A 13,002-nucleotide genomic window follows, 5' to 3' on the forward strand; every position below is an offset into this window, starting at 1 on the left:
AAAGCCCCGGGCTCGTGCTCCCTCCTTGAAGTACAGGTCCCGGAGGGCTTGTGCCCCTACCACAGCCCGCTGTCCTCCGCGTGCGGTGCAGGCTGCGGCCTGCATATCAGGCGTCTCTTCACAGCTTCCTTGTTGCTGCTCAGCTCAACACAATAGGAACGCACTTGTACAGACTTTTGGCTCTTTTCTTAATGTCTTCATATACGGCTCAAGCTTTCTAGGAGCTTTCCTTTTATCTCAAAACACGCTGGTGATGAGGGAGTCTTCGGTGGGCCACCCTACCGTGTATCTTGGTCTGGGTGCTGATTACATTAGTGTACGTATATGTAAAGGCTCACTGAGGTGAGCATTTTAAGATTCGTGCACATTCCTGCCTGTTAATTTATACATCAGTACCAAGGTTTTGAAAGTGAGCATGCTGGGGAGACGCACACTCTGTTCCCGCCTGACTTCTAACCTTTGTACTGCCGCAAGGCCCCTGTCCATCAATGAAAGAAATCGTCCAAGCTGACTGTATTGGCTGACTTCACTCGTGCGGCAACCCTGTGAGGTCTGTGCTGGGGTTTTTTTTGTTTGTTTAATTTTAGTTTTTATTTTTTAAAATTTCCATCCAAATTAGTTAGCATCTAGTGCAACAATGATTTCGGAGTAGATTCCTTAGTGCCCCTTACCCATTTAGCCCATCTCCCCTCCCACAACCCCTCCATATTTATGAGTTTGTTCTCCATATTTATGAGTGTCTTCTGTTTTGTACCCCTCCCTGTTTTTATATTATTTTTGGTTCCCTTCCCTTATGTTCATCTGTTTTGTCTCTTAAAGTCCTCATAGGAGTGAAGTCATATGCTTTTTGTCTTTGTCTGATTAATTTCACATAGCATAATACCCTCCAGTTCCATCCACATAGTTGCAAATGGCAAGGTTTCATTCTTTCTGATTGCCAAGTAAGACTCCATTGTCTATATATACCACATCTTCTTTATCCATTCATCCATCGATGGCCATTTGGGCTCTTTCCAGACTTTGGCTATTGTTGACAGTGCTGCTATAAACATGGGGGACCCTTGTGCGCGTGGCAGGGACCCTTGTGCAGAGTGGGGCCCCTTGTGTGTGGGCAGGGAGAGCCCTAACACCTGTCTGTGCTCTTTGCAGCAGCCCAACCCGGTGGAACAGCGCTACGTGGAGCTCCTGGCCTTGCGTGACGAGTACATCCAGCGGCTCGAGGAGTTGCAGCTCGCCGGCTCTGCCAAGCTCGCCGAGCCCTCCACCTCGCCGGCCGGCCCTTCGCCGATGATGCCCCACGTGCACACCCACTTCTGAGACGGGACCTGGGCGCCGCAGCGCAGCTCCGGGCAGAGGACGTCGTGGCCTTTCATCAGGGGCCTCTGTACAAAGTAGATTGAAATACTTGCCTCCATGTAGAACTGGAACTAACACGATCTTAAACTCTTGAATATGTGCCTTCTAGAATACATATTACAAGAAAACTCTAGCGTCTACACGGCAATCAGAAGAAAGGAGCCAAGATGAGGTTTTGGAAAATGCTAACACCTTTCAAGAGCAGGTTTTGAGAGATTAAATTTAATTTACCTCTTTTGAAATACTATGTATACAATATCTATTTTGTGAGCTTAATTGGAACGACGTGATTTTAAACTAAAGTGAAAACCTGTGCGAAACGAATTTGCCTTAGGTTGCTCGCGACAGTTGCTTTGGATTACCTAAAATGAATCCAAATGTGAAAGATGTTATTGCCAAAACAAATTGAGCTCTTCTTCTGAGGCATCATCCAAAAGCAAGGTGTTTAAATAATTGCCAAATTTTATACCATCGTCAAGTGGTGACTTAAAGAGAACTAGCTGTGTAGATGAGTTTTTCATTAGTTTGAAATTTTAGAATATGAAGTGTTTTCCCCTAATTTTCAAGAGGAGCGTATTTTTATATTACACAGATGGGGCCGAGTCAAATAGGATTTGATTTTTTTTTTTAACGTTTTGCCCGTTCTATTTTCTGAGTTCTTCCATGAGCTTGCCTAAAATTCTGACCCACTTTCTAGTTATGGAAAACCCCTCATATAGCACTGTTTGAGGATGGCGGGGGCGTTATGCTGCTGAGGTGACTGTTTTCGCAAACATCGCTCTAGTCAGACCAGCTTATCTGCCAAAGCGTAGGGTCGACCATCTCGGACATATGAGCTGTTGCTAGAGCATCATTCTTTGAAATAAAAGCCGCAGATGTACATTTGTTGAGCATATTCTTGAAAGTATTGTATTTCCATTTACATGGTGTTGGATGCCCTTCCCCCCAAGCGTGCATTAAACTGGTTCTACAAATTTTTACTTGAAGTGTACCCGGCATTTTGCTTTTTCAGGTTTTGGGTTTTTTGTTTCTTTGTTGTTGCTTTTTGTAGTAATAGTAGTAAATGAAATTGCAAATGCAGTTCTATTTGATATCTGAACTAATTCATTTAGTTAAGTATATTTGTAAAAGTTAAGGCTGGAGTTAAAACAATTAATGTTTTACAGTGATTTGTAAAGGACTATTTATAGCTAATATGGTTTTGTTTTCAATGAATTAAGAGAGATTAAGTATATCTTTGTAAATTATTTTATGTCCTAGCTTAATTGGTCTACCAAATAAGACATCTCAAATATAGTAGTATAATGTATAAATTTTGTATGTATAAGAAATTTTATTAGACGTTCTCTTGCTTTTTGTAAACGCTGTAAATATTTCATAAATTAACAAAGTGTCACTCCATAAAAAGAAGAAAGCTAATACTAATAGCTTAAAGGGTTTTGTGAAATTTCATGAAAAAGTTTTCATGACAATAATGACTAAAGTCCTGCTGTAATAAATATATTAACGAAACATAGCACTCTGTTTTCGGGGGTGTGACTGTGTGTGTGTGTCTTCTTTTCCTGGCTCTGCTACATATGTGTTTTATCTTACTAGAGACCTTACAGGGCTCTCCCAAAATTGTGTATGGGACATTTGAGTGTATTAAAAGTGATGGGTTTTTTTTTTTTTTTTTTAGTGTTTATTTTTGAGAGAGAGAGAGAGAGAGAATGAGCAGGGGAGGGACAGAGAGAGAGGGAGACACAGAATCCGAAGCAGGCTCCAGGCTCTGAGCTGTCCGCACAGAGCCCGACATGGGGCTCAAATCCACAAACTGGGAGATCATAACCTGAGATGAAGTCAGAGGCTCAACCCACTGAGCCACCCAGGTGCCCTTAACAGTGCCAATTTTAAGCCACAACCATCTTTATTAAAGTAAGGAGAGCTTCTGCAAAAGAGCCAGCCAGGGTGCATAGACCCAAGACTTCAGACTGGATGCAGAACATAGCGGCTGCCATTGAGGGAGGCTAAGACATTGGTGGGAGCAAGCCATATGCGGTGTCCCTTTTGGTAAGAATTCAATGTTTTCTCAGATACAGCCAGTTGGAAATTACATTTGCATTCTAAGGATGCTTTTAATAGTTCTAGCAGTAAACTAAAATTAGCCACTTTTTAAAAATCTGAATAGGACTCTTAAAAGATCATGTCTCTTTTAGAACTGTATTTGAGATACTTCGCAAAGGTTCTGCCTCTGACATGGCTGTGTTTAGTCCTCACTACAACCCCATGGGCCACGTGGTATTTCTGTCATCCCTGTTTTCCACCTGACGAGAATGTCGTTGCTCCACGGATGCAGTGACCTGCCCAGAGTCCCACGGCATCCAAATAAACGTGTACAGGTATTAAACTGAATTCAATCTCTCTGGTGTTCCCAGTGAAGAGCCTTAGCTCTGCCTTCTGGAAGGAACTAGAATAATCCCTCTTCCTGGGACAGCCCTTCAAATAATGTGGAATCCTGTGGATTTGGGATCCTACAATAGTTTTTCCTAAATGTAGTCCCAGCACTTTCTGATCTACTTTGGATAATGCAGCAAAGCTTATCCTTACGCTTTTTGGCAGGAGTAACGACACTCTCCAAACCAGCAGATTGGTGGCTCATCGCCTGCGGCCCCCCTCTACAGAACACAGGTTTGTGGCATCATTCGGGCAGCCCTTGTGGCATTTGGGGCATCAGGCAAAAAGCAGGCCTGTATCGAGGGAACGTAGTTCGATGCAAGAATTTTTCACAGAGTATGTACACCTGTGACTGGAGGACGTGGCCATCAAAGCAAAAGTGCAGGGGACACCCAAAGCAAATAGACGTATGCAACGTGCATCCCACAAACAGGATGAGCACATTTACAGAAAAATGCCCTGGCTGAAACAGATTGTGGTCGAATTGTTTTAGGTTCACAGAATCACTCACTGAAAGCACAATGCTGGAGTACCAATGCTTGAAGTGAGTCTAGCCCACCAACATCTACTGGTGGGCTTCTAGTTTAATTAAGGAATTAGCAAAATCCTCTGTATGAACAATCAGCAAAACCAAGCCTCCTCGTTTCCTTATGAGGCTTAGATTCAGATGCAGATTAGTCCTTATTTGCAGAGGCAGTAACGGAACCACAACCACATAGGGTTGCTACCGGCTACACATTTGGACATGACCGTTAAGTCCTAATAGTTCGTTTTCTAGTAGCTTTGGAGAACATGACTGACTTGTTTACAGTGGGTAATACTCATGTGCTGCTGAAATCGACTGCATTTCATGCGCATGCCACAGAAATTAGAGAAAGCTGTTCACCTCGCTCGTTTCAGGAGTTTTATCTCACAGACTTGCCGTAGTCAGGGCGCGTGGAGACCCGGGCTCCCGTCTGAGCTCTGGAACTGCTTGTTGGATGGAAGGTGTGAGGTCCTCCCACCTCCCAGATGTTATGGGTCTGGTGGCCTGAAGGAAGACTCAGTGGTCCATCTGTTCAGCTAAGGTATGGACTTCACATTCTCGAAGTTTCCTTACAATTCAAATGGCCCTTCCCAGAAAATGCATTGTAACCACTTGTGCACATACAAGCTTTGTGGCCCAAAAGAACATTTGCCTCGTGTATTGGTGTCCTGTTTCTGCTACAAGAAATCACCACAAACTTAGTGGTGATTACAAGTCTGAAATAGGTCTCACTGGCCTAAGATGAAGGTATCGGCAGGGCTACGTTCCTAGTGGAGAGTCCTTTGCCTTTTCTAGCTTCTCCGGATTCGTGGCCTGTTCCCCTGTCTTCAAATGTCTGGACGCTGACTCTTCTGCGTCCCTCATTGACGTTTAAAGAACCCTGACAATTATACCGGGTGCACCCGGACCACCTTTTATCAGGGGGCATATGTGCCGAACGCTAGCTATCCGGCATCCCCATGACCTCATAAGATTGACAGGATGTATTTTTTTTGGTCATTTTATAGATGAGACTAATGCTCAGAGCCAGAAGTGCTTTTATAAAGTAAGGTCACTGCAACAAACACTGTGTACTGTGACCCAGACCTGTGCAGCTAGTTTTTACTTGGAAACAAAAATGCGTCAAACAGTGGCCTCCTTCAAGGAGTGCCTGGCCTAGAGGGAAAACAGTTCAGTTGTGGGCGGATTCCCATGCAGGGTGCCGCCTGCGCTCACAAAGGCAGATGCCCGGGCTTTAGGGCCAGGATAGGGGGGGGTCAAGCAGAACTTCTTGGGAATGCTGTCAGAACTGAATCTTGAAAGGTAAGTATGAGCTCGGTCACATCTGTCTTCAGGGAAATGTACATTCAAACTACAGTGAGATACTATCCCGCACCCATGTATTGGCAAAACTTTTAAAAGTCTGACAGTCCCCAGTGTTGAAAAGGTTGTGGGCCGATAGGAATTCTCATGCAGTGTTTCTACTCTCAGGTATATAGATGCCTCTGAGAAATGAGAACTTCTAGGCGCTAAAAGACACGTACAAGAATATTCACAGCAGCATTATCTCTAATGCCCCCCGCCCCCAAACTTGAAACACCTCAAATACCCATCTACAGCAGAGCAGATGACTCTCATAAGCATGCTGATTGCAAGAAGCCAGATACTCTTCCAGTCACGTAAGTTCAAAGCCAGACCAACGTCTTGTTTGGGCGCGTCTGCATGGTGAAACAGAAGCAAAGAAATTGTCAACGTAGAAGGGAACAGTATGAACAGCAGCATCTGGTCCTTAAACGTGGTGCAGTATGTACAGAACCCAAAGAAAATTGGTGTTCCCGGATTGTAAAGTGCACGGGACCAGGAGAAGATGACAGAGAGGTAGACAGGGGCTGGTCAAGAAACTCCCTTGGGGCCATGTTGAAGAACTGCTATTTTCTTCTCTAGGCTGTAGGAGCCACTGAAGGAGTCCACTGGGGCAGGGGAAGGGTGTGATAAAATGTGAGCCGCTCTCACAGCCAGTGGAGAGTGGGTTGTACGGTGACGAGACTGGGGACAGGCCAGTTTGAGGCTCTCGTGCTTGACCAGACGTGGGCTGGTTGGGAAGAAGAGGTGAGGTTTTGGTTAGGGGAATGGGGTGGCAAGTGGTAGCATTTCCAGAAACAGGGACTGTCCGAGCGGAGGAGCAAATGGGGGGCAGTGCTGAGGCCTGTCTGAGGCGGGCGCCCAGGACGTGGAGGAGTATGAGGGCCCGGGGCTCACAAAAGGAGTCGGACAGAAACACAGATTTGGGGACAAAATCATGGAATGGATGCCCATCGCCTGTGCAAGCGAGTGAAGAAAATGACGAGCCCCAGCTCCAGATTTTAAGGGGCAGGCTGAGGAAGAGGGGACCCAGCACGAAATGGAGGGTAGGAGAAAAGAGAATTTCAAAGAGCAGGTGCTTACTGTGACAGGGCCGGTGAGTTCAGAATGAAGGCACGTCCGGTCAGTTTGGACAGCAGACAGCCCCGTTCCCCTATGACAGTGAGTTAACAGTCGCTGGCCCAGCTCCTGGCATCCAGTTTGAGAAACTCTGACTCTGGCGCCAGGCTGAGGTGCTGTGGCTCGTGTGGTAGCAGGGTAATGGCTCCCCAAAGATGTCTACGTCCTAATCTCCAGACCTGGGCATCTGCAAGGTGCCGCAGCAAAGGGGAATTACGGTGGCAGCTAGAATTAAGGGTGCCACTTAGATGGCCTGGAGATGGAGCTATCATCCTGGATTATCGAGGTGGGCCCAGTGTGATCACAAGCGTCCTTAAAAGTGGAAGAGGGCACACCTGGCCATTGCTGGCTTTGAACATGGAGGAAGGGGCCATGAGCCAAGGAATGTCGTGGCCTCCAGAAGCGGGAAAAGGCAAGGGAACAGATTTTCCCCCAGAGCCTCCGGAAGGGACACAGCCATACTGACGCGTTGATTTTAGTCCAGTGAGACCTGTGTCAGACTCCTGACCCCCGGAACTGTATGAGAATAAATGCATGCTGGCTAAGCCTATAAATAAATCTGTGTTCGTTTGTCATAGCACCAGGAGGAAACTAATACAAGGAAGACAGAGAATTTGAACGGGGTGGGGGTACCGTGCCTGATTAATTCCATTTTCTTAATATCAGAGGACTGGAAGCAAACTCAAAACGGCCCAGAGCAGAGCCGGGGAAGAAGATGAAAACGTTGCCGAGAAGTGTGGGCTCTGTGCTACGTAGCCCAAATGTATTTCACCGCCCGAGTTCAAAAATCTCAGGCACCAGTCTTGTGGCGCCCCCAGGTGCTTGACAGAAGGAAATGCAACACTCCCTAGAAGAACGCCTCTAAGAATTCTCACAAGTCATTTTCCAAAGAAAATGAGCAGTTCACATTAAAAATGGCAGAGATAGAAAGCCCTCAGTGAAAACCAACTTCACCAGCACACCGCTGGATGCAGGTTATAAAATTACCAGGGATGTTATCTTTAAAGAAATAAAATCTAAGTGACCATGGGTTTGGCAATGAGGGTTTAGAGACAACACCAAAAGCCCAACCCATGAAAGAAAAAACTTGACATGATGGACCACGTTAGAGTTAAAAAAAAAAAAAACCTCCGCTCTGTGAAACACACCGTTAAGAGAATGAGAAGACGAGGCACGCAGTGGAAGAAAATATTTGCAAGAGACACCTGAAGGACGGTTATCCAAAATATGCAAAGAACTCTTAAAAGTCAACAATAAAACAAAGCGCCCAATTAAAAAGTGGGCAAAAGATGTGAACAGAACACCAAGGAAGACAGGAGGCAGCAACTAAGCACTGAAATAACACATCACTCATCATGCAGTCAGCTTCCTGTGGAACACCTTGCTGTTGTACTGATGGAGACTTTGGACGAGAGGATGCTTAAAATACTGACCCCGACACCTGTAGGAGCGGTCCCTGATACAGGGTCTTGTAGGGGGAATTCAGTCAAGTGCGATGTGGGTCGTGAGCCTCTGCGCCACTTTGCAAGCGATTTCTCTCAGCTTCGAATCCACCTCTGTGCTAATGGAGGTGGGCTGTGTAAATACTTCTCCTTTACCAACTGGTGCGATGCTAATTCTTGTCAGTAGAGGGTGCTGGAGAGTTGCTGGGAGAGAAGGGGGTTGCCCTTCCCCTTCTGGTAGCCTCGCTTGCTAGCCTCCTGCGAAGCAAGGCTTCGTCCACGGCTTGGCTCCTGCGCGTGTAGTATCTTCTGAACTGGCTCCTGCGTGTATTAAGCATGTCCTTTATTGTCTGTATTCTGATGCTTTGCTGTCTGGTGCCTTGTCCACCCTGGAGGGACCGCCCCGTTCAGGGTTAGCCAATTCCTAGAGACAGTAAATAACTGTTCTGCAAACACGCTTTACAAACGTAAACCAACCAATCCAGAGCCCTTATCCCCAACCACCTCCTTTGTCCAAAGACTTTCACATTCCAGGCTACTGTGCCCCTGCCGCAATCACCCCAGGGCCAGGTACCAGGCAGCTAGGGAGAGCCCCAATGCCCCAGAGCTGGCCGAAATTACTCAAACTAGTCAATCCTAAGCCTGTTTGCCCTGCCTTACCCATCCGTTCCCTTACAAACCACAATAAAGGCTCTTGCCCACAGTCCCCCCCCCCGCCCCCCCCCCACCTTGTGACCGACCCTGGTACCGTGTGGCCTCCAGTGGTGAGACATGGCCTCTCCGCTTGGGATCTCTGAATATAAGAAACTGTCGTTCAGGAGCCATCATGTCTTTACTTCCTAGTCAAACTCTCAAACTCCAATCCCCTTAGCACCTCTCCCCGTTAAACTTTCCCTGTTCAAGTGGCAGTGTGGTTTCAGTCTCCGGATCGGACCATGTCTGGTACAGTCTACTAGCTCCCATAATCATTTTTAACCACCTTTTCTTCAGGGAATGTTTGAGAGGGGGAGTTGGGGTTTTTCTTGGTGCTTTGCAATGGAGACCAAGCACCTGTCTCCAGAATGCCATACAAAGCCCAAAGGAGCTGAACAAAGGTGTCGAACTTCCTGGGCGCCCATCTCCTGAATTAGAAACATTCCAAAACCACTTGTGCATCGTCAGAAGGATGATTTGCATCTCTGCCACAGACAATTAACTGAAGGAAGGCTGTTTATACATCCTATCTTCCTAATGAGCCAGCATCCTGTGTCCTAGAACTGAGTTTGAACGGTTTAGAAGATTATTACCACCACGAGAAAAAAAATAACTTCACAGGGAATCTGCAGGTTTATGTTTTACTGTTTACTGCCCAATATCCACAATTGTTTAAAAAGAGAATTTCAGGAAATTTATAAGTATATGACGAAGATGAAAAAAAAAGCGAGCTCATCAGGGAAATGAGAAAACAAAAGGAAGAATTTAAGCTTCAAGATCTTATACACTTACCAGAGGCATGACACGTATTTGTTTCTAAAGTTTTCAGAATAAATAAATAAATAAATAAATAAATCCATGTTTTCAGCAAAGCACAGATGTCACGATTCATTTTATAATTCACAGTGTCCCTCAGTTGAAAATTAAATCAGCTGTTCCAAGAACAACTGTTCGTGGTACTGAAACCAGGGGTCTTGTGACTCTTTAATCCAATCCACTGGATTTCCTCAAGTTCCATTTTGTCCCAGTTGAAAACCAGTAATCTTACGTATGGCCACAAAGCCTAGGGCAATGGCAGGCACATATTAAGCACTCGATAATGTTTAGGAGAATGAATGTACAAATGTCTAGCTATTTCTACTAAAGACACAAATGCTGCCACGACAAAGTTCTTGTAAAGTGATAACTCCGCGGCAATGGCAAGACATTCAGAGGGACCTTGGGATTTGAACGCACTTGTTCCCCCCACTACCCTGTGAACACCTGTCCTAGGTCAGGCAGGGCTTTGAGGGCACGTGAAGAAGAGCTCTGAGGAGAGGGGGATGGGGACAGAGCTGACTGAGGACACGTGGCGGTAGGGACATGCGGGCGTGTGTCACCTTTTAGGCACGGTGGCTACCAGTCCCGAGGGCAATCCCCCAGAGAAGGGGGTGTTTGGGAGCCCCGACCGCTCGGGACGTGTGGGCAAAGCCAACAAGGTAAATCTGCTCAGGCCTCAACATTGTCCATGTGAACATTAAGAGTGCTTCATCTAAGAAAAAAAAAAAAACCACCAAACGACTACTTCATCTACCCTGACAAGTGAGAGACAAGGTTTTATAGTTGTCGTTAAATAGTAATAGCTTATGTCTGCATCATGCTCACAGTTAGGTACCAACCACTAGCCTAAGTGCTTTACATATATTAAAATTCATGTAACTGCCACCGTAAGGCTAGGGCTAGCCGTGTTAACAGTGGTAGTAGGAGTGGCAGCAGCAGTAGCATCAGCTTTTGCAGCAGAGGAAACTGAGCACCGAGAAGTCACTTCCCCAACGTTAGCCAGGGGCCGCGTGGTGGAGCCAGGTTGAACCAAAGCAGTGTGGCCGGGAGTCTGTGTTCTGGGACACTATGCCGCCTCGCCAAAGGATTCAGGGTCCTGTGAAAGCAGAACATGGTAGAATGTCTTTCTCGTCCCTAAACAAACATATCTCTATTCATCAATGTTTACCGTCTAGAAATTTTCAGCCCCTGATTGCACCAGGCCAATTACCCATGCCATTTCACGGTTGGGAAAGGAAATGGTTCATCCCTGTACGATATCTGATATTTTAGCTTGTATTTGAATATGGATAACTTACCATTCAAAAGATTCGTAACACTCACACGGAGTGTTAAAACCCACTGAAGGCCTTGCGAAGGCCGTCCGGCTTCGCTTCCCGGCCCCCCTGCTCTGCACTCTGCCCCGGGACTGGGAAGCCCCGCTGCCCGCAGCCTAACTGTGCCCGCGCCTGGCTGCCATAGGTGGCAAAGAGATCGCATGCTTTTCTTCCCACTTGGTTGAGCCTTATGGGGTACTGTTCAATGGAAACAAGTCCTCCAAACTCTGCACAATGACTAGGTCAACTGAAGGCCTAACATTTGCTCTAGAAGCTGGAAGGTGATGCATAAAGTCCCTACTTGGCAACCATATGTTGCTTCCCTGGCAGTGGCGGGGGGGGGGGGGGGGGGGCGGGGGGGGCAGGGCCCTTGTGTGCTTTGGTTTTGGTTTAGGTGGTTTTTTGTTTTTTGTTTTATGCTACTGGTGCATGCAATTCAAAAGTCTGGGACTAACTGGTTTGAACTCAGTGTCTCCCTTTCTTCCCCCCCCAGTGATGGTTCATTATATGTATCAATTTGGGCCACAGGGTGTCCAGATATCTACTTAAATGTTATTTCTGAATGCGTCTGTGAGGGTGTTTCTGGAAGAGATTAGCATTTGAATGGCCGGACTCAGTAAGGAAGATGGCTCCCCCCCACTGTGGGTGGGCACGGCCAATCCCTGGCCGGCCTGAATAGAACAAAAAGGCTGAGCAAGACTGAACTCCTCCTGCCTGACCTTTGAGCCGAGACATACATCTTCTGGTTCTCAGGCCTTTGTAGGACAGCACCGGCTTTTCCAGGGTCTCCAGCTTGCAGATGGCAGATCTGGGACTTCTCAGCCTCCAGAATCGTGTGACCCAATTCCTCATAATAAATCTCATTATACAGAGACAGAGACAGAGACGGAGACAGACTCTGTTTCTCTGCAGAAACCTAATACACCCTGCAGCCAGTTCTTACCCCTCACCTCCAGCTCCAATTGTCCCCTGAGAGTGTGCTCATCAATTCCATACCAAGTCCACATTGCTGAGTCCAGGGGACACTCCTCTGCCCCATCTTACCAGGGTCTCAGCACCACTTGACACTCTGGATCATGCCTTCCTACTTAAAACTATACTCTTTTCGCCCCCTGGACCCCTCTACCCCGGTTCTTTTCCTTGTCTCTGAAGATGACTTTCTCTCTCCCTCTGGGTTCCATGATAATCTCATCTGCTTGACCTTGCCCTATTCCTGACTGCTTAAATGTGGCTGCCTTAGGCGGGGTTTGATGAAAGTGTTTACTGACTGAGGCAGAAAGGATGTCTCTGAGACATGCTTAGCCGGTTGAAGCCAGTGGAGTCTCCAGAGTTTTCAGAGTGTGGAGTCTCTGGATGACAGTTTATATGGAGACGAGCACCTGACATAAGACATTTCATGTCAATATCAAAGACCGATGATGGGTGGTGGAGATGATGGGGCACAGGGTCAAAACCTCCTAAGCCACCCTTCAGCCCTTCCCATAATTTTAAACCTAACGCTGAGACCTTCTGGATAAACCTGAAGGCAAAATAATCTGTGGCATTTTCTAATGCAGCTAATGGAGGCACAGGAATTATGTGTGTGTGTGTGTATGTGTGTGACACACACATACACACACACACACATATATATACATATATACACACATATATGTATATATATATATATATATAATTTATTGTCAACTTAGCTAACATACAGTGTATATATAGTGTGCTCTTGGTTTTGGAGATAGATTTGCATGATTCATCACTTACATACAACACCCACTGCTCATCCCAACAAGTGGAGGCACAGGAATTAGTACCTGCACTCATTTAACTGTACTTATTTGAAGCGTCATTGAAAATTGCAACATCACAAAAGGACCTTCAGACACTGCGATGGCTCATTTTATGTGTCAACTTGGGGAGGCCGTAGTACAGAGGTATCTAGTCAAACACTAACCTAGGTATT

The 13,002-nt window shown here is 46.3% G+C and overlaps 1 protein-coding gene across 1 annotated transcript in view; it reads left to right on the top strand.

Moving 5' to 3' along the window:
- MTM1 (myotubularin 1) overlaps positions 1–2,872 on the top strand; it is a 96,982-nt gene extending 94,110 nt beyond the window's left edge. Inside the window, exon 15 of the mRNA XM_042975268.1 lies at positions 1,150–2,872. Coding sequence (XP_042831202.1) covers positions 1,150–1,317 — 168 coding nt within the window. The 3' untranslated portion in view covers positions 1,318–2,872. The remainder of the gene's footprint in view (positions 1–1,149) is intronic.
- The last annotated feature ends 10,130 nt before the right edge of the window (positions 2,873–13,002 follow it).

The sequence above is a fragment of the Panthera tigris genome, chromosome X, assembly GCF_018350195.1.
Source record: "Panthera tigris isolate Pti1 chromosome X, P.tigris_Pti1_mat1.1, whole genome shotgun sequence".
Lineage (NCBI taxonomy): Eukaryota > Metazoa > Chordata > Mammalia > Carnivora > Felidae > Panthera > Panthera tigris.